The 25,095-nt window shown below is 44.9% G+C and overlaps 2 protein-coding genes across 11 annotated transcripts in view; one reads left to right on the forward strand and one right to left on the reverse strand.

Moving 5' to 3' along the window:
* The first annotated feature begins 1,251 nt into the window (after positions 1 to 1,251).
* On the forward strand, positions 1,252 to 23,935 carry TMEM243 (transmembrane protein 243). Of its 5 annotated transcripts, none has more exons than XM_066240527.1 (5): positions 1,252 to 1,767; positions 1,992 to 2,272; positions 20,471 to 20,521; positions 21,859 to 21,963; positions 23,335 to 23,935. In XM_066240527.1, the coding sequence occupies exons 2-5, from the start codon at positions 2,195 to 2,197 to the stop codon at positions 23,455 to 23,457; spliced, it is 357 nt and encodes a 118-aa protein (XP_066096624.1). In that variant the 5' UTR covers positions 1,252 to 1,767; positions 1,992 to 2,194; the 3' UTR covers positions 23,458 to 23,935. The 5 variants fall into 5 exon arrangements, with proteins under 5 accessions (XP_066096624.1, XP_066096627.1, XP_066096628.1 ...); XM_066240530.1 differs by having other exon boundaries at positions 1,307 to 1,445; XM_066240531.1 differs by having other exon boundaries at positions 1,324 to 1,458.
* DMTF1 (cyclin D binding myb like transcription factor 1) overlaps positions 23,768 to 25,095 on the reverse strand; it is a 58,828-nt gene continuing 57,500 nt past the window's right edge. For all 6 annotated transcript variants that reach the window (XM_066240525.1, XM_066240524.1, XM_066240520.1 and 3 more), the window contains one exon: positions 23,768 to 25,023. In XM_066240525.1, coding sequence (XP_066096622.1) covers positions 24,914 to 25,023 — 110 coding nt within the window. In that variant the 3' untranslated portion in view covers positions 23,768 to 24,913. The remainder of the gene's footprint in view (positions 25,024 to 25,095) is intronic.

A 25,095-nucleotide genomic window follows, 5' to 3' on the forward strand; every position in this document is an offset into this window, starting at 1 on the left:
TGCAGTGTGCATAGGGATTTGTTCATAGTTTTTTTTTATAGTTTGGCCCTCCAACGGTCTGAGGGACAGTGAACTGGCCCCCTGTGTAAAAAGTTTGGGGACCCCTGCCCTAGACTGTAATTAGGTGCCTCTACCTTCCATGTTAGCCTCAACACTATGACCTTGGGTCTCTTGATCACTGTATTACCCTGTCTGGTGGTTGACTAATACAGGTTCTTGAAAGTATTTGTTCTCAAAATTATTTGTTGGATGAATGTGGCTGAATATGAATAAAGATTTTTGTTGGGCCAATCAAGTTTCTAATAGAACTGGGTAAAATGATTTTAGGTGAAAATTCCTGTTGTAACAAAAAGTCCTGAACAAAGAAAGCATTTATAAAATATATAACAGGTAGATATAATAGGTACTGCACCTGATTCTACAAAGAGTTACAAATTCCAAATCAATACCTATGTGGTTCTTAGTCCATCTGCTGCCCTAATGCCTTGTCCTAAACTGTTAAGAGACCACCAGGAATCTTTGCTTGGACTCTTGTTAGGTGGCTAACCATGCCAATAAGGGCTCTCCCTTCACACAAACGTAGTTAAAGCTGTCATCTATCTAGTAGCTGTCCTGTCTAGGACAAGATACCCATCCCAATGCAGACCTAGACACGTGTTTGTTTCGTATACTTATCAGTGACCCCAAATGCAGAATGACTCTGTTGTTGATGAGGCCTCTCCGCCTCCAGTTCTCTATGCTTTAAGAGGTGGAGAAGAGGTTGACAGACAAGCGTTCTATGTGGCTGCAAACATGCTTAGTCAGCACCAGCACTGGCAGAATGAGTGGACAAGACAAAAAAGTACGTACGTAGCATTTATTCCCTCCCGACTGTTTCTGTAAATGACATAGGATCCCTCTCACAGGCAAAACAAGATGACCATACCCTTAACCAGATTTATCAATGACCCCGTTCAAGCCTATTGTGTAAAGACTGGGTTGGTTAAAGCAGGCTGGTTGTTTTTAAGATGCTTTTAGTCAAATACAAAGCTATCTTCAGAAATGTTCTTTGCTCCTGTGGCTCGCGCAGACGCTAATTACTGAGAGGCCAAGAAACATGCAGCCGGGGAGACTGACGGTCCCACCGGGAATAAACTGGGACCTCTAGAAATAAAGCTCTGCAGCCAATGCGTCGCCTCGGCACGTGGGATTGGCAGCCTCGTTCGTGACGTGACCTGGGCGGGCCGAGTCGGTTTGCGACAGTGGCCGCGGGTCCCAGCCGGAGGATCCGAGAGGAACCCACAGCGCTGCTCCTGGCCCGCGCGCCCGCCCTCCGCCAGCCCGAAAGATCTCTTTCTGCCCGCGCCCCGAGCCTCGGCCCCGAATTCCGGCGCGAGTGTGGACCGGTTCCCGTGGCCCCCAGCGCGGCCAGGACTCCTCGGCGTGCGGGCGCTGGGGACGCCGAGGTTTGGCCTGCGGGTGCGGGTTTCCCGGAGAGGTGGCCGGTCTGTGCGGGGCTGCGGCGGGATCCTTGCTCCTGCGCGCCCCGGCCGCGGCTTCCGCCGAGAGCGGGACGCCCGCCAACTCGCGGGTGGGTGCCACAGACCAGGGCGCCCGAGCTGCCGGGCCTGCACTCGCGGCATTGCGGGAGGAGCGCGCCGAGCCTTCGGCTCTGCTCGGGAACTTCACTTCTCCCCGCGCTGGGGAGCTGGGGCGGGTTAGAGAGGAGCGGAAGGCTGGGGCTCGTCGTGAGTTCCTCGGTGAAAACTTTCCCCCCAGCAGGCAGGTGTGCGTGATCGCTGGGGGCGGGTGGGAGAGGGGTGGGGATAGGGGTGGGAGTCACGTGTGTCCCGGGCGCGGGGGGCGGGGGGGGGCGGCCGATGCGCTCCGCTAGCTCCAGTGTCCGGGGTACCGCGGGGCCCAGCGCGGAGATTTGGGAAAGTGGGAGCTGCCCGGGCTGGGCGCCCTGCGGGGAGTCGGCCAAAGGTGTTTACTTTCGCTTCCTCCCGCAGCTGCTCACGATGAGGAGAGAGGGGCTGGGGCGGAGCGGGCTGGCCCCCCAGTTCTGAGCCGGGACCGCCGGGAGCGCGCGGACCACCCGCGATCAGCTATGTGTGCGTGGTGAGCAGGCGGCGTCGGGAACCCGCACGGGACACCTCGGGGGGAATGCTGGCTCGTCTTTGAGTGACTTTGGGGAGAGTGAAGAAACCCCAAAATGGAGGACTTTTCTACCAGGACTTACGGCACCAGTGGTCTGGACAACAGACCTCTGTTCGGAGAGACATCAGCCAAGGTGAGTGCCGGCCAGGACTCCAGGCCCAGGGTTGTGTGTCTGTGTGTCTGTCTGCCTGTTTGTCTGCCCGCCGGCCTGCCCGCCCGCCCACAGTCCCGGCCGGTTCCTTCTGCGGCCCCTGAGGGCACTTGTAGAAGAAGGAGCTCACCCTCTCTTAAGATGTTTGCCCAGCCGCTCGGCTGCTACTTGGGACAGGGTGAGCCAAGATCTTTGAAGGCTCAGGGTGGAGAAGAGTTCGGAAAGTTCTGGGTTGTAGGGGCCCTTCAGGGGAGTGCAGCAGCCCCCCCGTGGGGGGCGGGGTGGAGAGGGTGCGTGCATCCTGGCACGCGGGCTAACCTCCCACCCGCCTGAGTTTGCGTCGAGCTTCCGTAAGAGCGAGCCGGCCCGGCGCTCTGATTACTGTTTAAAAAGCCATTAACGGTTTACTGAGGAGGCGGCGCAGCAGGGGAGAGGCGAAGAGAGAAGTAGGGGTTTCTTTGTTGGCGTCGGTCCCAGGAAATGATCAAAGGGTCTCTGGACCCAGACAAGCTATGGTACGTTAACATTTTAGGCTTTTAAAAAAGTATGTTTTCTTCCAAGCCTAATCATGTGATGTCCTGGGCTAGTACTTAAAGAGAGCTCCTTTTCCTGTTCTTAACATTATTCTTCTGAGTCGTTTGGGTGGCATTAGCCTGTGTTTTATTTATTTTCTTTTCGCTTAGAAAGTGGCATGGGTGGATCTTTGCCCCCTGACAAATTGCTTTCAGCCTCTTGAATAGTAGGGCATAGGTGAGTCCAAAACTTTTTGGGTTGTTTCTCGGCTTTGGCAGAGACCTGTTAACAGAAAGGATGGGGAACTTGTACACTACCCCAGCAGACTGGGGTAGAGCCCTGAATTTGGAAGCTGCCAACCTGCTGCTGTTTAAAAAGTTTTCCCATTGGTTTGAAAGAGAGAGAGAGAGAAAGAGAAAAAGAAAGAGTGTGTGTGTGTGTGTGTGTGTGTGTTTTCACTTAGTTGTGTACTCTTTGATTGCCTCTGTGTGCCCTGACCAGCCTCACCTCGCGGGTGCCAGGTGGCTGCTTTATCCCCTGAGCCACCCGGCCAGGGAAAGGCTACTACTTTATTTGTTTTGTTTGTTTGTTTATTTATTTTAGTGAGAGAGGAGGGAAAGCAGAGACAGACTCCCGCATCAGGATCCACCCGGAAAGCCCACTAGGGGGCGATGCTCTGCCCATCTGGGGCCCTTGCTCCATTGCAACTGGAGCCATTTTTTTTAGCACCTGAGCAGGAGGCCATGGAGCCATCCTCAGCACCTGGGGCCAACTTGCTGTAATCGAGCCATGGCTGCAGGAGAGGAAGAGAGAGAGATATATAGAGAATCAAGAGGGGAAGTGGTGGAGAAGCAGATGGTTGCTTCTTCTGTGTGCCCTGATTGGGAATCAAACCCGGGACTTCCACACATCCGGCTGACACTCTACTACTGAACCAACCAGCCAGCACCCTACTTTATTTTGAAAATTATTCCATGTGGAAAGCAAAAGCTTTCTCTTATAGTGTCTTCATAAGAAAATGTTTTAAGCTTGAACTCTGAGAAGATGCACTATGTTTATCTTGTGGCTTTACATTGCCCCAGCCTATGGTGCACCTGGTTTGAGAAGTATGGCCAGTAGATGTTTCTCTTTCCACTAACATTATCATGTGATAGGCCCTGGGGATCCAAGGGACCCAGCTAGGTGGAGGAAATATGTAAACAAATGTGATGTGGTTGGATCTGTGCTGTGATGAGGTATATAGGGGGCATGATGGAGTTGGAGGAGGGATAAAAGGTCACTTTTATTTGTGACACTTGGGGAAGACCCTAAAAGATAGCTTTTCCTTGTAGTCTCTGGTAGCCTGGGCCTTTAGATATGAATGCCTTTAAATTGAGGGTTGATTGGAAGAGTGGAGGCAGCCTGGAGAGTGGAGGCAGCTTGTTGCTTGAAGGTGTCGTGCCCAGGGCATCTGGCTACCTGGCTGTTTTGAGCCCTTAGAGGTTCAATATCTCCTCCATGTGCCTTGGTGCACAGATTGGGCTTCTGAGGGATGCAGACCTCTGACCTCATTTAGCCCCAAAGCCCCTGAGTACTGAGATAAATGATTTGGTAATGGACTTGTTGATTTATAGAGACACTTAGAGATATTGATGTTTTTTGACTTGCTTGGGCCTAGTCAATGACTGTAAGTTTCCTATTGTCTGTGATCCACTTGAAGCCAATCCAAAAATTTTGCTATTCTAAATATGTCTCTGTTTATTGCATACTTATTTAGTCTAAGAATATAGAGCCCTGACACTGCTTAAGCAGTTTTAAGTATTATGACAGCAGATTCAGCCACTCAGAGCTCCCTTGAGTTCATCTGTGGGGCTGACAGAATGATTGGTTGTAGAGAAATTGTTCAGAACGTAGAAAGGAGAGAGATCTCTGTTCTGAGGATGGAGAAGACATCCTGTTTCCTTTAAGTTGTGGTGTCAGACCTGAAGAAGGAGAGGAATCCGTCTTTGAAGACAGCAGATGGTTTTATTTGAGGACAAGGAGTGCATGAGGCACAGGAATGGGGCCTCAATAATGCAAGGCTAGGACTCAGTACAGTGCTGACATTCCCACGGAGGACAGTTGCTGCCAGAGCAGGGTGGGTCCCTACGGACCCTGAGAGACCTGTCCTGGCACTTGCATCCAGGTGTTATCAGTTTGCTCTCCTCCAGATGCCAGGAAAGGACACCACAGGCACTTCATGGGGGAAGTGAACTACTACTTCTGAGGAGAAAAACCCAGAAACAGGGAAAAACCACTTTTAGTTGTGTATGATGGAAATTCTGAGCTCTTCTAGTTGCCTTATAACAACTGATTATGTATATAGCCTCTCAATTTTATTACTTTTTAAAATTTATTTTTCAGTTAGAGTTTACATTCATTATTATTCTGTATTCGTTTCAGATGTACAGCAGAGTAGTTAGAAAATCACATTGCTGCTTCAGGTAGCCACCTGACCCCATACCTATTTATCTCGATATTATTGACTATATTCTCTAGGTTGTAATCTACATCTCTGGCTATCCTGTAACTACCAGTTTGTACTGCTTAATCCCTCAATTTTAAATCTAGAAAGCACTAGAACTTTAGGTCCAGTCTCTAACTTTAAGGCAAAGATGACTGAAGCTCACAGAGTAGAGGGGTCTGGAGGGAAATGTGTGTTTAGTGCCAGCAGCATGCTAGGCATTCAGCTTTCCTTTGTTTGAATTTAGAATTCCTTTGAAGTGAGCATTGTTATTCCTCTTAGAAATAAGGAAGTTGACCAGCAAAGCAGGTTACCTTATCTCCCCATGTTATAAGACGCTCCCATGTATAAGACACCTTAATTTTGGGGCCCGAAATTTGAAAAAAAAAATGTATTACATAAAGTTATTGAACTCAAGTTATATACATCATAAAATTTGTACACCTCATTATTGTCAAAATTCCTATCCATTAGCTTGTCCTCATCTGTGTTTGATGGTGAATCACTGTCTTTGTATATTGCCTCCTGTCCTCAGTTCCATCTATGGCATTTGAAATGCCACACTTCTACAACCACTGTATAAGACGCACCCAGTTTTTAGATCCCAAATTTTTCATAAAACGATGTGTCTTATACATGAGGAAATACAGTACTGGTTGGGTCACACAATTAGGTCTCTGGTAAGGTTCCACCAACTCTCTCTTGTGAGCTGACTGGGATGCTAAAGGATGCAGCCTGTGCCATGTGCTTCTATAAGCGCTATGGACTCACGTCTCACATACCTGGTTGCCCTTTCACAGGAAATAGGTGAAGTGGCTCACCCAAAGGTATGGGTTGTGTGAAAGACAGTGGACTCTACTGTAGAACAGTAGGTAGCTAACCTGGTGGATCTGGAGCAGCAGCGTCCTGGCAGTCCTGGGGGAACTTTTGTCCTCCTGTGCTCGCTGCACAAAACTACAGCAGTCACTGAACTCCAAGCGCATTCACTATTGAGCATGATACTCAGGAATAATTTACAGAGTCATGGAACGAAAGGCGAAGGGAACCAGTTCTCTAGCATTACATAAATATCTAAGGCATAATAGTTGAAAAAGGAACAATGTTCAGTGTTTCTAAGGAATTTATTTCTTGTTCCTTGATACCTTTGGTATCACATATTACTAGGTGTGCAGTCTTGTATGTCCTGGTCAGAATGTCTATATGCTTTTTCCACCTGTTTTTATCCATCCTCAGTTCTGGGATATGGAACCTCTTTCAGGAGAGAAGAGATGTGGCACAAATGCCGTCATAATACATTGTATGTGAGTTTCTAAGCCTGCGCAGTAGCCTAGTATTTTCTAAAGGAGCACCATCCAGTAGAAGAAATATAACTCTCCTGCATACCTGATTTTAAATGACCTAGTACCATGTTAAAAAATATAAATGGGTGAAATTAATTTTAACTCCAGTCATCCAAAATACTGCCGTTTATATATATAATCAAAATACAGTCATTTCATTAGATAAGCAGTATAAAAGTGGAGATATATTTACAGGTTTTTTTCACGCTAAGCCTTTGAAATCCAGTGTGTGTTTTCTCTTAAAGCCTGTTTCAGTTTGGACTGGCCACATCTCAGGTGCTCCGGGGCCACACGGCTCTGCAGGATTACTGCACTGCACTGGACAGTGCAGCTGTACGCAAGTATTTGGGCTAGTTCCCTAGTCATGTTCTATTTCTTTACTGTGGGACTTTTCAGACCCTTTAATTTGCTGATTTTTATTGGAACTCTAGTTGGAAAGGGTGAGAAAGTAGCGCTTTTTGTAATGTTTTGGTGGCAAGACTTTTAGCACTGGCAAAGTGCCTCACCCAATTCTTATCTGGGCCCCTCAGCAGCATTCAAGAGACAGGTTTCTACAAGACATCCTTTGAGAAATGTTTCTTGAGGAATCTCCATCCCCTGTTCCTCTTTTCCTTCCCTGGTGTGAACTAAAGCCTGGAGATGTTTCCCCAGGTCTTGCCCAGGGCTACCTTTCAAAGTTTGCTTCATGACAACAGGCACAGGTCATCTTTCTATGTAACAATGGACATTAAGTCATCCTTGGAGCTTGTGAGGCAGTCTTGATTTCTTGATTGGCTACCTGACTGCCCAGTCATCAGAAATCAGTTTCAACCAGTCTAGACTGTGCCGTAGGAGGGGAGGGAGAGGAAGGTTCCCTTGGGGGAGGGGGCAAACTGTATCCCATGGGCTGTGTGATTGGAAATAGGAGGAGGGAGTTTGGAACTGCCTTCCAGACCAGCCTGTTGATTTTCACTGATCACCAAATAAGTGATTCATCCTTTAAGCATGGTGGGAACAGTCCCTTTATTCCTACTTGGATGTGGTATAAGAACAGCGAGTGACTTTGGAGGAAGGCATATGCGCTGCACTTAGGTAATATTGAGGTGGGCCTCTGTGTAGGGGGCCCTGAAGCCCAGATTTCTGGTTCCAAGGCGAAAGTTCCCTGTGCTAAAGTATTTTTCCTGCACACTGCCCTCTCCCTGTTTTACAAACAAGAACAAAGGAGTAAAATGTCTTTCTCTGACCTATAGTCCAGGCAAATTCAAACTCTGGGCATTTGGCTTCTGCAAGTAATAGTATAATGCTTCTTGCCAGTTGTGGGGAGGGGGCACAGGGGTTGCTGCTTTATTAAGAACAAAGCTGTGGTTTAGACTGTTGTGTGTGCCAGCTGCCTGTACCCTTGCCCAGAGCCCCAAAGGCTGTCCTCCCAGGAGTGCAGGTTTCTAGCTTCTTTCCTTTGGCAAAGCTTCTGGGTGATCCTCAAAGAAGAGCTGGTCACCCAAGGAACAGATCAGTTGTCCCCTTGCCTCTCACCCAACCTGCCAAACCACTTTGGTTAGTGTAAGGCCAGTAGCCACTGCCACCATCACAGCCGCCTGGCCCATGCAGGTTTGCATTTGATTCGGACAGACGGTAATGAAACAATGGAGCCAAGAACTGGTGGGCCATTACCTTGAATCCTAGCTTGTACCCAGCAGGCAAAAAATACACACAGTGGGAAAACACTTCCCTTTCCATTCAGGGCTCCCAAAGCCACTGACTTATCTGAGTTTCCTAGAATCAAAGGTTTGTACTTCACCAGCCTTATTCACCTCTGTTCCCCATCTCCTTCTTTCTGCATAAACTGGCTTCTCCTTCAGCACTCCACCATCTTGGCTCCTCTCCTCTCTTCCACGTGGCCTTTCTCTGCTCTTCTTTCTCTGCTCTCTCTAATGCTAATCTCAGGAACCGAGAGAGAGCAAGCTCTCCCCTGTCTGCCCCACTTTATAGTGTATATTTAATCCAATATACAAACAAGGAAGTCTCTGATACAAAGTCACTTATCTGAGGCATAATGGGATTCCTCATGAGAGTGTACCACCCCACATCAAAAAGGGTGGGAAAGGCTTAGTCCCAAAACTAAGCCCCAGGCTACAAGGATCCTGCCTGCCCACAGCCCGACCCCAACACACATTAGTATCTATAATCACTCCCATCCCAAGCAAGAAGGGCAACTAATAATATCACCTGGGCGACGGGCTTCTACATGGGCAGTGCCATCTTTAACAAAGTGAGCATATTACTTTATCTGCCCAACAGTTGGTGTTTCTTATACTGGAGAAACATTTCACATTGCTAGATGCCATGACTTTTTCTTTTCTAGTAAGTGAGTTCTCTCCACCCCCAGACCAGAGGACTGTGGCTCTCTGAAGATTGGGCACAGGTACTTGTATTTTTAGAAAGCTCCTCAGAGGATGCTGGGGTGTAGGCAGAGCTGACATCCCCTGAAGCTTAGTCCAGGCCCCTTTCTTTTAGCTGCTGCCCTGCTCTTGGCAAATGTCTTTCTCGTATTCTGTTCAGTCTATTTCCCTGCCTTGGAACCTTCCTTACAACCCAGCTTGCAGCCATACTTTCCTCCCATGAGCCTGGTGGTCAGAGGTGCCCCAGCACTTAGTCCTTGTGTTGGGAGGGATTATGGTACATATGTATAGGTCTGTCTCTGGACCAGAGGATAAACTCATGGCAGGGAGGAGCCAGTTGCCACATTTCACTACAGCACTGGGCACAATGTCTTGCCTAGTTCTTGATTTTATGTATAGTATTGAGTTTAAAGTGAAGAGATAACTTAGCATCATTGTTGGGCAAATGAGTTTGTAAAATTTGTAGTTTTTAAGTTTGCTCACTTTTAGTGTTAAAAAATGGTGCTGGGCAGCGCCAGGTTTGTGATCTGTGAAATTGCTAATTACCCTGCTGCTTGGAAAGGGCCATTGTTATGCTAATGTTGGAGGAGGATTTCTTCTGAGAAAAGTTTTAAAAGGAGAGAAGAAGAAAGGGAGAGAAGCCAAGATGGCAGGGAAAGAGAGAGAATATAGAGCACTAAAGAAGAAGCAGTTTGTGTGGAGAGCGAGTGCAGATGGGGAACCAGAGCTGAGGGGCTTTGCGAGCTCCGCTGAGACTGGTGAGGCCTTTGATTCTAGGAGGAACCAGAGAAGATTCTCCTGTTTGTGGAACCGGATAATATATCAGTAGTTTTATGAGTTCTGAATGAAGAGGGAAGTGTTTTTCCCTGTGTGTGTTGCTCATCGGCCCGTACAAGTCTTGAATGAAGGAATAGTCCACCATTTTTTGGCTCCACTGTGTCTTTATTGTCTGCCCAAATCTAATGAGAATCAGCATGTGAATGGCCAAGACGGTGGCCTCTGGCCATACAAATCACCAAAAAGTAACAGGTATTCTTGGGAGATCCTGAACCAACAGTAGAAGGCAGGGTCTGGTGTTCAGAAACCCAAAATACTGACACAGAACAGGAAGTAGTGCTTCAGGCTCTTCTGCAGTTGAAGTCATCACTCCCCTCTTGCTGCTGAGCTTCAGCACAAAGGCCTGCAGTAAGCATGTGGCAGCACTGTATGAACACACTGATGCTGAGGCCTGGCCTTTCACAAGTGGGTGGTCTGCTGAGCCTTCTCTGTACATGTGCTTTTTCTCAGGTCTCTGCTTATAGGTTGGGTCTGCTGAGTGGTGTCATTTTTTCCTTAAGGTCACACTCCTTGGCAATGTATAGGTATAGCGACCATTTTTTTGAACTGCCATAGGGGCATGTGGGTTGACAGACGAGTATTTTCGTGGAAATGATGGAATGCATTTGAAATTTGGGCTGCCCTAGAAATTGGGGCCAGGGCGTGGGGCTCACTCCCCTCCCACTCATCTCTGAGGAGCCTCGTCTCTCATTCGTAAGATGCCCATTAGACGTGGTAGAAATGACACTAGTACCATATCAGCAACTATTTACCAATCTTCTATTGAATGTTAGTTACTCTGTTCTGGGAGCTTCATGGGTATTATCTCCTAATCCATGCAGCATCCCTGCATATTCAACCATAGTACAAATACAGAAATTTAGGCTTAAAAGTTACATGACTTCTGCAAGGCCACAGGCAGGCATATAAGAGAATAATTCAGATCTATCATTCTCCTAATCTCACAGCCCTGTAACATAGCTCTTGTTCTGAAGGTCAGCACATAAAAATCGAGCACTTCGTGTGGGTACCAACTTTAGGGATCATTTGCCCCTTAAACATGTGCAGTAGGTTCATTTTCTATTTTTACTGTGATCTGATTTCCACAAGTGCTGCTTTAGTGAAAGAGTATGTTTCAAGTGCATGTATATATGAGGAAGAGAATCTGGCAGGGTGGGTGTGCAAAAAACATTCCCAACTGAGAGATCCTTCGAGATGCGAGTCTGTGATATAAGGGAAGCATTTAAAAATGTGCACTTACTTTGTCTAGGTAGAACTGAGGGAACAGTTGGTGTTCAGGGCTACACGTAGCAGTGGAGGTCATGGGCATTTGAGTGAGTTCAGAGTGAGAGGCTGTAAGGTGTGGGCGTGCCTGCCTTCTCATATGTCTTTTCTCACATGTGCTCTGGCCCCATGCGGTCTGCTCTTTTGTGGGCAAGTCTCAGAGCAGACTGATCACTCGCCACCCAGTGGATGTTGTGCCTGGGGATGTCCTGGGTGACAGCGTGAGGGCCCGCTCCTGCTTAGTCAACGCCGTGTACCTCTGGGGAACCAGGTACAGCCCCTGGCAAGGCCCGAGGTTTCTTGCTTCAGCTGGGCACAGATCATCTCTCCACTCTCATGTCCCCCAGGAGGTTGGTTCCTGGAGGGCTGCCGTTCAGTGTCTGACCGAGCCATTTCCAGAGCCCCACTGTGATTTGGTAAAAGAAAAGGAACAGGGTTTCTGAGAATTGGCCTTATATTTGTGGTCTTGGAACTCTTGTTTCATCGAGAAATGAAGAACTTTGGACTCAAAGTTGTTGCAGAATTGTTGGATGTGGCTCAAGGGTCTGAACCACTCCCTTCAGGTTAACAGTGGTGGGAAGGCCATGACCCTTGGACCTGTCAGACATGCTGACTGGATTGCCTTTCTTTTCTTCCTGTTGCAGAGAAGGCAGTCAGTGTCTTTAGTGACCTGAAGAATGCTGTACTAGGCGTAATCAGTGCTGAGTTTAAAAGGGACCGAGCCCTTTAACAAAAGGATGAGCAAAGTGCGAGCAAACGTGGGAAGGGAATGATTCTCCTGCGGACATCGGACCAGAGGACTCGGGGATTTTAAACCTAGAAGCAGGAGTAAGATTTTGACAGGATGAGGTGACCCAGAACCCAAGCAAGAGGTCAAAGGGATGGGAGCAGGAAAGTAGATAAAGTGGTGAGGGAATGTGATTGAACCCTGGTGACTGGATTCTAGAATTTTGGGAGGCATGGTGAGAGAGGAAAGATGGCTGGCTGGTGAGCCTTGCCTGCTGTGCTGAGGTTGTCAAATGTGCATGTATATTTTTATTAGGTTATTAATCATGTGCATGCTTTGATATGCATGGATACAGGCCCATGCCAGAGTGCCCAACTGGGAAATGTGGTATGGGCTGGATAACTAGTATATCTTTCCTCATGGAGCATATATATACAGCAGGGAAGAGAGGAGGCATTAAACAATTGTTCTTCTCTCTCCCTTCCTTATTAAGCTTCAGTCATCCTGGCCTCCTTATTTTCTTCCTAGTTGCCAAGCTCACTCCTGCCCCAGGGCCTTTGTACTTGCCCTACTGGCTTGTTTGTAAAATGCTTCTTCCAGATCTGTGCATGTCTCATTCCCTTTTCTTAAAAAGGACCCTGCTCAAATGTCACATCCTTTGACTAAAACTAAGCCCCTCCCATCTCCGCCCTGGTTACTCTTTTATCCTGTTTTATTTTCCTCTTAACCTCCTCCTAACAGCATGTGAAAAAGAATGGAGACTGAATGCTTAACATCAAAGTTGGAAGCAGGATGGATAGAAGGTGCTTCTAACATTGGAGGAAGTTGAGATTTGGGGCCATAAAAACTCCATTGGCCCTGGCTGGTTGGCTCAGTGGTAGAGCGTCGGCCTGGCGTGCAGGAGTCCCGGGTTCGATTCCTGGCCAGGGCACACAGGCGACGCGCCCATCTGCTTCTCCACCCCTCCCCCTCTCCTTCCCCTCTCTGTCTCTTTCTTCCCCTCCCGCAGCCAAGGCTCCATTGGAGCAAAGTTGGCCCGGGCGCTGAGGATGGCTCTATGGCCTCTGCCTCAGATGCTAGAATGGCTCTGGTTGCAGCAGAGCGACGCCCCAGTGGATCCCAGTCTGGCACATGTAGGAGTCTGTCTGACTGCCTCCCTGTTTGCAACTTCAGAAAAATACAAAAAACAAAACAAAAAAACCCAAACTCCATTATGGGGGATAATTAATTGAGCAAGGGAGTGGGTTCAGGGTTGGCAGGAAAGCTGGTCACTGTCTCATCCTCTTCAAGCTGGAAGGAATGAAAGGGGGGAGGGGGAGAAGTTTTCCTTTGGGGGGCATTTTTAAGCAAATTTTTTCATTGGGGAGGGAGGAGAGAGAGAGGGAGAAGTATCACCTTGTTGTTCTACTTAGTTGTACTCATTGGTTACTTCTTGTATGTGCCCTGCCCGGGGATCAAACCTGCAACCTTGGTGTGCTGGCCTTTTATTTTGGGTTGACTGATTCTGTCTCTGTCCAGAAAGTATCATATATAGTTAGAAGCTCCACCTCCACTCAGGTTCCTGATCTTGAAGACTATACTCAGCAGAAATTCTTTAAAGGAAAAAAAAAAAAAGCTGGCTCTGGCCAGATGGCTCTCTTCTGATTATATAAAGATGTCACTATTGGTGGGGAGTGGCATTGGCCATTTCCCTCTGCCACTCTGGCTAGTGGCATCTCTCTGTCACATGGCTTGGCTTTGTCTGGATTAGAAAAAAGTGCTCCTGCCTCTGGATGGATGCAGGCCTGTGATAGGGTGCCCCGCTTGGGGAGTGCAGCATTGGGCTGGATTTAAGCCATACAGCCAAGTGCAGTGGCCCAGAAACCGAGTGAAGGAGGCAGACGTGGTTCTTCTAGTGCACAGGAGGAGACAGACAAGTAAGCTGGCAGTCAAGTTAGGACAGCTTAAAAAGGTTTCAGAGCAAGGTTTAGCACCTGAGCATAGGAGCAGCTGGGGGATTGAGGTTGACTCTGGGCTGGGTTGCAAAGCATCAAGAACAGATGACATGTCTACCAGGAAGTCTTCTGTGTGTTGCTGAAGCTGCCAACTCCATGGTCAGAGATTGGGATGATACAGTTAATGGATGTGGATGAAGACCAGGTTCAGGGCAGTAGAGGAGGAGAGGGTTGGAGGAAGAGGTATTTGGTAAAGCAGGTGCTGAAATAAGTGAAGTAACTGAGAAGAGGAAGGGAAGGAGTTGGCATGAGCCTGCCTGGGAAGATGTCTCAGAAGTTGAGGATATCTCTTCCATTCTGGCTGCTCTAACAAAATACCACAGACTGGCTGACTTGTAAACAAACCTTTCCTTCTCATGGTTTTGGATGCTGGAAGTCTGAGGTCAGGGTGCCAGCATGGTTGGGTGTGGGCCCTCTTCTGGGTGGAGACTTCTGTCACATGGAGGAAGGGGCTAGGGAGCTCTCTGGAGCCTTCTTCTTCTTCTTCTTCTTCTTCTTTTTTTTTTAATAAGGGTACTAATCCCATTAGGAGGGCTCTACCCTCAGACCTAAGCACTTTCCAATGCCCTTACTTCCTAACACTGTCACATTGAGCTTTAGGATTTCAACGTAGTAATTTAGGAGAGGTGGGTTACAAACATTCAGAGCATAGCAGAGGATGTTACTGAAATTGCCTTTTTCAGTTTTGCCCAGGAGCAGGGAACGCCTTGCCCCCCACTCCTGGCCCAGTGAGTGTGAGATGAGACATGGGTAGCAGGGGCTCTTTGGGGGAGAATGTTGAGAGACAGAGGCAGCCAGGGAAGTCCAGAGTGTGGGAGAACTCTGTAGTCCAGGAAGCAGTGTGCTCACGTGGGACAGGTTTCTAGTGTGGGGTGGGTAGAAGTGGCTGATGGTACTTGAAGGTGTGAGGTGTGATGACTGACCCAATAGGACTGGGGAGGGATGTGGGTCTGCAGAGCTACCTGTGAGATTGTCAGAGGAGGACTGTTATGGAGAGAAAGTTGTGACACCAGAAATGTGATTTCCATAGTTACACCAGCCCCAGTGGGGAAGGGAGTGGCTTCAGGGTGTTATCCAGGCAGGGTTTTCTTTTCTGCGAGGAGCTTTGTCTGTTTTGCTTTGCTTTTTTCTGGGAGGGAAGGACGAGTTCCCCAGCAGCAGTTGCTGCCATGCCTCTGAAACCATGCTGGTCCTGCATTAGCAGAACCTGAGCCCCTGGGCTCATGCTCAGGCTGGGGAACCTGCCCTGGAGGTAGGTGCCCATTGTTACCTTTGATCAGGGGTCCCCAAACTACGGCCCACGGGCCACATGCGGCCCCCTGAGGCCATTTATCCGGGCCGCTGCACTTCCGGAAGGGGCACCTCTTTCATTGGTGGTCAGTGAAAGGAGCACATTGACCATCTCATTAGCCAAAAGCAGGCCCATAGTTCCCATTGAAATACTGGTCAGATTCTTGATTTAAATTTACTTGTTTTTTATTTTAAATATTGTATTTGTTCCCGTTTTGTTTTTTTACTTTAAAATAAGATATGTGCAGTGTGCATAGGGATTTGTTCATAGTTTTTTTTATAGTCCGGCCCTCCAACGGTCTGAGGGACAGTGAACTGGCCCCCTGTGTAAAAAGTTTGGGGACCCCTGCCTTTGATACTTCTGTGGAGTCAGCACAGCCTAGCCTGGGAGCCTCTAGGATTTTGGGCCTTCGTGGCTGGCAAGAACATGACCTTCTGGGCGGCAGGACAAAGGTCCTAGCTGCTGTGCATTGGGTGTCCCTCACAGAGCAGCCAGACCACAGGCCGTTCTGACTGCAGGTGAGAGTTGGACAGGCCGGCGCCCAGAGTGATGACTAGCCTGTAGCAGTGAGTGGTCCTGTAGAGCAAATGCTGGCTGCTTCTGTTGATTCTCATTTCACCAGCCTTCACAGAGCGAGTGCCAACAGTGTGCCAGTCTAGGAAGAAAAATGGGCTGTCTCCCCACCCACGATGAACTGCCAGTTCTAATGGGAGAGACAGGTGATACATTTCATTTTGGTGCAGGAAGTGAAAACATGGGCATTGTGGTCTTGGAGCCCTGAGACAGGAGCATCTTACGTCCCAAGGGAAGGCGCCTGCGGATGGTGTCTGGAAAAGACTTCCCATCCTGGTGATGGAGACTTTTGAGCTGAACGCTGAAGGATGAGCAGTCAGACTGGGAGAGTGGCGTGTCAGCCATCCCCCTCTTCCCCACACTTCACTCTGTCAGGAACATTATGCTTTCAGCTTCTCTATGGGTCAGTATGAGAAATGACTGAATGAAGGAGCTGTGTTTTCTGTCCCTGTATTTGCATCGACCCTTGCAAACTTCTTAGAGCCAGGAGAAGGCGGCCTCTTCTCGTGACCCAGTGTGCTTGCTTGTGTTAATGAGAACTTGTAAACCCCAATTACTTCCTATTTGGCCCCACAAGTCTTCATACTAACATTTGAGCTTAAAGTAGAAAAGTTGTCTTTAGTGAATTTTTTTCCTGTAAATTCTTTCCATTTCCAAAACCTGTTTAGAAATTATTTTTTGCTCTTTTTATTGTTGCTTAAATTGGTTAGGGTTTTACTGTAGTAGCACAAGTTCTTAAATCTGTTTGGAAGTAAACAAAACTTATATTTTCCACTCCTGTGGAAATAGAAGGTCAAATACGGCAATTACTCTCCTTAGCATTTCAGACTGTCTATAACTAGGATGTTTCCAGGTTGCTGAGGACAAATGCCAGCTTTTGGTTATTTGGGAAGTTATTGCCGATTCCCTTACAGAACCATCATTAAACACCTGAGCATTTGAAATCAGTTTGGAGTTCTCTTTCTGTCTTGTATCGAGATGCTGGCTAATGGCTGACCAAGCAGGACTGGAGGCTCCTCTGCTTTTTGATTGCTGGGGAGTGGCTTTGTACCATGAGTCAGAGCCATAAATTAAAACAGGAAAGGACCAGATATATTTGATTTGATAGACCCGAATGGGTTAAGGCAGTGGTTGGCAAAATCATTAGTCAACAGAGCCAAATATCAACAGTACAATGATTGAAATTTCTTTTGAGAGCCAAATTTTTTAAACTTAAACTATATAGGTAGGTACATTCCTTATCGAGGTAGCGCCTGCACGTGGTATTTTGTGGAAGAGCCACACTCAAGGGGTCAAAGAGCCACAGTTTGCCAACCAGGGGGTTAAGGGATCCTTTAAAAAAATTTTTTTTATTTTAATTAGAGAGAGAGAGAGAAGAGGCATTCGTTTCTTTTTCTTTTTTTTTTTTTTTTAATTAATTCTTAGAGAGTGAGAGAGAGAGAAGGGGGAAGGAGGAGCAGGAAGCATCAACTCCCATATGTGCCTTGACCAGGCAAGCCCAGGGTTTTGAACTGGCAACCTCAGCATTTCCAGGTTGACACTTTATCCACTGCACCACCGCAGGTCAGGCGGCATTCGTTTCTTGTTCCACTTAATTGTGCATTTATCATTCGTTTCCTGTGTGTGCCCTGACCCAAGATTGAACTTGCAACCTTGGTGTTTCAGGACTGACTGAGCTAACCAGCTAGGGCCAATTAAGGGATCCTTTTAAAGTTACATAGCTAGCCAGTGGCAGAACGCAGATGTAAACCTTGGTTTTTTAACTCTTAATTTCAGGGTGAATTGGTATTGATGTAAAGATTCGTAGACCTTTAGACTTGCATTTTGCATAAAGCATTGGACAGGAGACTTCACCATTACCTGGCTGTGTGACCTTGGGCAGATCAGTTTCACTGAACCAACCTAGTTGCCCATTGGTAAATGGAGATGAGGTATTCCTTACTGGCTTCACCGGGTTACCTTCTCCTGTGCCAGGTACACGCCATTTGCATGTATGTCCATCGTTTTCTCCTTCCCCATTTCAGAGGAAGATGAAGACATGACTCCTACTCCTCTTTCAGGTTTGACTTTCTCTGCTCTTCTCTCCCTGGCTGCCCAAGGAACCTCACTTCCTAAGTCCCCTCTTGAGCTCTGGAAAGTGTAAACTTCTGGAAGGTAGAGACGGTTTTATTCATTTTTGTATTTGTTCACATCTGGAATATAATAGATGATTTTTTCCAGTTTTATTGAAATATAATTGAAATAATGTTTAAATGAGTAACTTACGGGGTAATATATCCGAGTCCTTCTCAGAACTATACTATACATGTATGTATATGTATATATTTCTATGTGCTTCTAGGTATATGTATATAAAGTTAAAAAAAAAGACACTCTCTCAACCTGTTGCTAAGTGTTTGTCTTTGTGAATGACATCCTAATTCCCTGTCCTGTCCCCTCTGCAGGAGGTCTTCCAGGGCTAACTGCTGATTGCTTGGTCTGCATTCATGGTTGCTTTGATAGCAGAAGGTCTGCATCCAAGGCTTTGGCTTGGAGAAATATAACCCTGTGAGAAACCCTTCTGCCATATTCCAAATAGTTCATCCCATCTTGGGTGTCCCAGAGAGTTCATTTGGTAGACTGTTCAGAAGGCAACTGGTTCATGGTCTTTAAAGTTTAGATGTATATTTGTGAGTGATCAAAACCAGTTAGGCTTACATGGATAGTCATTTCTGGCAGGTGAACACTTCACTGTAGTACCTTGCCAATAGGCATTTTGAGGTGTCATCTGCCACCTGGTGTCTTTGTCTAGCCCAGCAGTACATTCTAGGCTGCTCTTCCAGTAAGGAATATTGATGGAATGAATCTGCTCTGTTAACATTGAAAGTGTCTCCATCACTTACTGTTATTGAGTTTGGACAAGTTTTCAATGAACCTGATCCTGTTTTACTATCTGTAAAACAGTCATATCATTTCATCCAAGATTTTTAGAAAAGATATTTAAAAACTTTTTGCATAGTTACTGTCTCTTAACCGTCGTTATCTCCCCTCCCCCTTTAATCCTTCCTAGTTGCTGGAGATGGTTAGTGCTTCTTGTTGGCTACCTCTCAGTTGAACATCTTCGCAGGTTTCTTTCTATTGGCCAGAGGGCGAGAGGTATGCAGACTTTTGTAAACTTTCGCAAATTCTTGGAGCTTTTAAAGAGATGGGAGCAGATATTCTTGACTTCTCAGAATAGACTGTAAGAGTTTAGTTGAACCTCTCTCACAGGCAAAAATGATAGTAATAGGTTGTTTATATACACATTTATGTTAAACACATACACATTTAAAATGTATTTGTCTTGTGTGGAAATAGTGGTGATAAGTGATTTGCCACTGGATCTCTTTTCTGAAAGTGGTCGTAATTTCAGGCTACTGTGTGCTCCTGTAGCTGATTTGGTCTGAGCCTTCTTAGTTTAGTAAGGGAGTGTGGCTGGTGTTCAGTTTCCTTTGTGCTCTGTAACATTTAAATTGCAGTGGCTTTGGTCTGGAGAGCCTGGTTTGTCCTTGTTTAGGTCAGGCACAGCCCATATAATATATACTTGACTTTTTTTCAGTCTTCCCTCCCAGCTTTGCCTGCCTCTTCACTTTGGATTTCTATCTAATGCAGTTTAGAAAGAGGCTCAGTTGCTGCTCTGTGCTTGTTCCTGTCCACTTCTCATCTCTCAGCTTTTGTTTATTGCATATCCCGTCATTCTCTGCTAAAACTTGACTGAAACAATCTGTAAGACTACTGACTCATTACTCGGCTTTCACTTCTCAGAAATAAAACTTGGTATTCTTATTGGCCTTACAGTCGTGTTTGCTAATCAGGTCTTAAACCCTTATGACCTTATTTTGTAAGCTCTGCAAATAACTTCTATCTACCTAATATGTATACACACACACAGATACATACACACGCGTGTATATATATATAAAACTAATATTAGTAACATACAGGGTAGGGCAAAAGTAGTTTTACTTTTCATAGAAAATACATTAGTAAGTAATAGAATAAACCATTTCCATACTCATAACTGTATATAAAGTTAGTTCTTTTAGTTTTCATAACTGAAACTAAACCAGTGACCCTGATTTAGGAATCCTCTTTCAAAGTTGCTTCTAATTTGCTGTGTTGACTCTAGGCAAATATTTAACCACACACTCTGGGCCTAAGTTTACCTTAACCTATAAAATTAGTGGTTTGTTGGTATAGGGATGGGAATGACAGGAAAGCTCAATGGTTTGGGCCCCAGGCTCCCCATTCAATGATTCTACTTTTGTTTGCACACTGGAGACTTCACCATTAAGGACAAGATGATCTGAGATTGGCCCCAGCCGTGGCATTCTGTGATCCCTCTAGTAATAGCGCTCATTTACATTAGACGGGACACACAAGCTGTACCTCACAAATAGGTCCAAGCTCACTGTGGCACTTGACATCATCTACAGTGTGGTTCTTTTCACCAAGAGTCTGGGCTGGCCGCCCATGTTCCTGTTCACAGCAGCACATGGACTTTTTCTAAGCTTCCCTTCCCCATCTTCCAGACTAGTGTAAAAAATGTCCTATCCCATCAAGAAACCTTGTCATTAGTTGTCCTTGCCTTCCCCGAGTCCCCTTTATCCTGTTTGGTGGCCGAGTACACTTAGCCTTTCTGACAATCACATGCATGCATAGATGCAGGATCCTTCTTCATTTGAGTTAGGCTCTGCCTAAGTGTTGTACTTTTCTGATTGCCATGGACCTACCAAATGGCTCAAAAACTCTCTTCTCTTTCAGGACCGAATCATCAATTTAGTTGTTGGCAGCTTAACATCTTTATTGATTCTAGTAAGTATTTCTATTTTGTGTCTCATCAAGGCTCGTAGCCAAAGTTTTGAAAACGTTAGTATTGTGGTTCAATTAACTCCCCAAAAATACTTAAAGTGGGCCAGTGTGTCAGCAATGTGAAATATTCCTTAATCCTTTCAGTTTTATTGCCACTTAAAATTGCAGTTGGTAACTAGAGCAGCTAAATTGATTTCTACCTTCATCTCAGGTGAATATGCAAAAGAGTACCAGTCAAATAATTTAGTTTTCTGAGTTTACTATGTCTACCTAGTAAATAAGTAACATGTCAGTGGCTACCAGCACCTCCCTCCCTAAAACTTCCCATTTTTTCTGCTAATACCTTAAATTTATTGTTCCTTAAAGCATATTCATTATACTTTAGTTTAAAAAGATTTGGTCAGCAAAAAGTAATGTTTCATCCTGTATAACATAGCTTGGTATTGTCACAATAAAATAAGAACAAAGCTCTGTTTCCCCCAGTCTGAGCATAACATTTCTGTGGCACATTTTCATTAAATGCAAGCAAGTTTTAGGGAAGTTTCTGTGACTTTTTAATAAAAAGAATGTGGGTATATTGCTGTGTCTGTGGTAGGACAGAACTCTGTACGGCATTAGAAACCTATCCTCCTGTATTTTTCACAACTTTAAGCAAAAAAGGTTTTGGTTCTTTTTTTTTTTTTTTTAATTCAGTGAGAGGAGGGGAGGCAGAGAGAGACTTCCACATGTGCCCCAACAGGGATCCATCCAGCAAGCCCATTAAGGGGCAATGCTCCATTGCTTAGCAACCAAGCTCTTCTTAGCACCTGAGGAGGCAGCCATGGAGCCATTTTCAGCACCCAGGGCCAACTTGCTCCAGGAGGGGTGAAAAAGAGAGAAAGGAGAAGAAAGAAGGGGAGGGGTGGAGAAGCAGATGGTTGTTTCTCCTGTGTGCCCTGACTGGGAACTGAACCCGGGATATCCACATGCTGGCTCACGCTCTACCACTGAGCCAACTGGCCAGGGCTGAGAGTATTCAAAATAACAAAAAGGTTAGAACTTTTCTGAATGTAATCATTAATCCTGGAAATGAGGTTGAAATGCTTTTTATAATCTTTAATGAGTTATTTTGAGATGTTTTACCATTCTGTTTTGTCACCTTCCATAAAGAGCAAAAGGTTAGAGGAAGTACTAAAGAACCCAGTCAAACACAAATATTTTATTAAACATCAATTTAATATTCCATAAGGCAAATCTGGTGGAAAATATAACTTTACAATGTGAAGCATTTCATATTATATTGCCTAGATTCAGTGTAACCACATCTTGGAGAAAGCCTGACATAATTTCTCTTCATACAGGTAACGCTGATCAGTGCTTTTGTTTTTCCTCAACCGCCTCCAAAACCACTGAATGTATTTTTTGCTGTCTGCATTTCTTTGAGTAGTATTACTGCCTGCATACTTGTGAGTACTGTTTAGAATTTAAATCTAGTACTCTTGAAGGCTGAAGGTCGCAGTGCTTCATTAGGATAGAGACTCCCAGCCCTGGGTCCATTTGAAAGGGGGTATCTCTAATTACAACCCCCCACTCCCCCCACCCCAAAGATGTGTGATTTTCCCATATTAATTATAGGGTTTTCTTTTTTAATCTGAATTTCTTTTTCTCTTAACCCCTAAATTATTATCCTAAAGGGAAACTTCCCTTGATGGCTAAAAAATGGAAAGTTACAAAGACTTAAGTGGCTAAAGATTTTATGTACCCCTTAATTCATCTTCCTTCAGGGACTACATGCAGGGCCCACCAGGCTTTGGGAAATGCCATTAATGCTCTTAAGGGAAGAGATACAGAGTAGGCACTATGTATTGATTTAGAATTTAAAAATTAGTCTATTTTAATCTCTTGTGCTTACCTTACCAAATGAAAGTAATTCTTCAGAGGAACCTAGAGCTGCAGTTGTATCCTTGTCACAACAATACTCAATTTTACTACAAAGAAGCCTTGCTTTTAGGTGAAGAAACAAAGATGGTGGTAGATCTCAGCTGGATTTTGCCAAATGTTCAGTCATTCATTAGTTGGCTGTTGTTTCATTTCTTTTGATGAGAGGCAGAATCAAAATTGTATACCCTTAAAAGCAGTTGTTTTAACTCACAATGTGGTTACAACATGAATTAAAATTAAACAGATCTCCAAGCCCCTACCACACTGATCCTGCTGTACTATGACCTGAGGGAGGAACTGGGCTGTCCCACTTAGGAGCCTCGGAACTCTGCTACCCTAAATGCTCTTCTCCCACTCCCAGCTGAAGCCAGAGTGACTAACAGTGATCTAGTTGAAACCAAGTACATGTGTAATTAAGCCCAACTTTTTATTGGCGATCTGAATGTTTTATGAATTTATTGTTCCAGTACCTAAAAGAATTACATTTTTTACTCAAGTATAGCATTGGGCAAAAGTACATTTACAGTTGTTCATGTGGAGAAACTCATACAAGAATAAATAAAATATAAGAAGAAACTTTTGTTTACTGAAAACTGTAAACCTATTTTTGCTTTGTATTTGTCTAGAAGGTATATATTTGTAATGGTTTGCCAAATATATGGTGGATGTTGTTGGTTTCAACATAAAACAAAGTTAACTGAGCAAGCAGGAACGGTATGATGTTGGATGTGGAAACTCAGTTGGTACTACTTGAATTATAAAGAACAAGAATTAAATTCTGGCTGCAGTCTCAGAAATATAAACTGTTTCATTTAAAAGAAAAAGAATTGGTTGTATTTTAAATACTGGACTCAGTGGCTATTACTTAAACTTTCATTTAATTCTTCTTCTTTTAGATCTACTGGTATCGACAAGGAGACTTAGAACCGAAATTTAGAAATCTAATTTACTATATCTTATTTTCTATCATCATGTTATGTATATGTGCGAACCTGTATTTCCATGATGTGGGAAAGTGAGGCTACCAAGGAGAAACTACTTACCAGGTCTCTTCAAAGCTATGTATTAGGACTGTGAATAGAAGCTGGGTGAGGCATCCTGAAGAGTCTCCTGCAGAAGTCTGATACATGATTTTCATGTTGATATTGTAAATCTAAATTCCCTCTTGGCAGGGGAGACATATCATAGATCACTTTGCTTTTTTTTTTTAGGGAGCTGATGTTGCACATTCCAACTCTAAAGCTCAACAGCACAAGTAATTTTCACTTTTGAAATTAAAATTTTTTATAATGTAATTGCATGGTAAAAGCTATGTAACAAACACTTGCATTTTAAGACAAATATTCTTTTATTTCTGTTAAACTGAATATACAATTGTTCCCTAGGCAACCAACTCTTGCTTGTAACTACAATTTCATTTCATGTTAACAAAACACAGACGGTGAAGACAATTTGATTGTGAAGATCTAATTACAATAAATAAAATAATTTATACAAGGTTGTGTTTTTTTGTGTGACTTTTCTATAGGAGTCATTTACGTTAAAGCTTTAAGAGGCTAGTTTTGGTTTAACCTTCTCTAGAATAGGAATGACTCTTGATTTGTTTCATTTCATTATGGAAACAAATTTTGTTTTTTTAAAAATTGCCTGAGAGGGAGAGAACTTTTATTACCCCCTCACAGCTAATGCACTAAGTGACAGCACACTCTGATGCCCTCCTTCATTATTTTCTGCGTAATTTATATCGCAAAACACGCAAGAAATGGTCATGGTATACAGGATAGGAATTTAACTTCAAAGTGCTAATTTTGTAAACTGATGACAGCGGGTTCTGAAGGAGTGAAAACTCTTTTGAGTTTTGATACTTTCATCCATACTCCCTTTAAACGTAATAAAAATCTGTAGTGAATTTTCTTAACCCTAACACTTTCCTCTACCCAGTTAAATTGCTCCCACTGCCAGCCATCAGTGTACCAGGGGTAACCGCCCAACAGTCACCTGTGTTCTTGTATGCTGGTCAAGTCTCACACTAGTGAGAATCTTTTTGGAGGTCACTAGTAAGCTCTAGACCATGATGTGACTTCTGAAATATAAACAGGCCTATTTGAGACTGGACAGACTCAATCTGATATTCAGACATGAATATTACCACTTTTAAAACAGAGCTTTGGTGACTGAAAATTGTTCTCAGTGGCTGAAGTGAAATCCCTGCTACCGGATGGCACTTCTCACAGGAATCTATGTAGACAAGACCCCTCCCATACTCCACTCAACCACACCTCCATAAGTTTAGACAGACCTCAGATGATATATTTAAAGGAGGTAAAAAGTCATAGCAGCAACACTGTATGTGGCTTAAGCACTGTAGCTATTTAAAAGCCAGAGGAATGATAAGCCTCTTGGGGGTTCTTCCTCTTTCTTTGGAGATATAATTAACAGTGTGGCTTCTTTGCCTGAACTGTTTCTAAGAATTACCTAATGACAATTTACCAAATCTTCAACATCCTTCGAGTCTTCTGAAACAGGACTGCACAAAGATGATCCAATGATATTTGATTCTTCTCGATGATGTTGGAGTATGGGATCTGGAATGAGTTGTTTCAAGTTAGTCTTAAATGTATATAGTGTACGTATTTCCTAATCCATGTCAAGAATTT

The sequence above is a fragment of the Saccopteryx bilineata genome, chromosome 7 (assembly GCF_036850765.1).
Source record: "Saccopteryx bilineata isolate mSacBil1 chromosome 7, mSacBil1_pri_phased_curated, whole genome shotgun sequence".
Lineage (NCBI taxonomy): Eukaryota > Metazoa > Chordata > Mammalia > Chiroptera > Emballonuridae > Saccopteryx > Saccopteryx bilineata.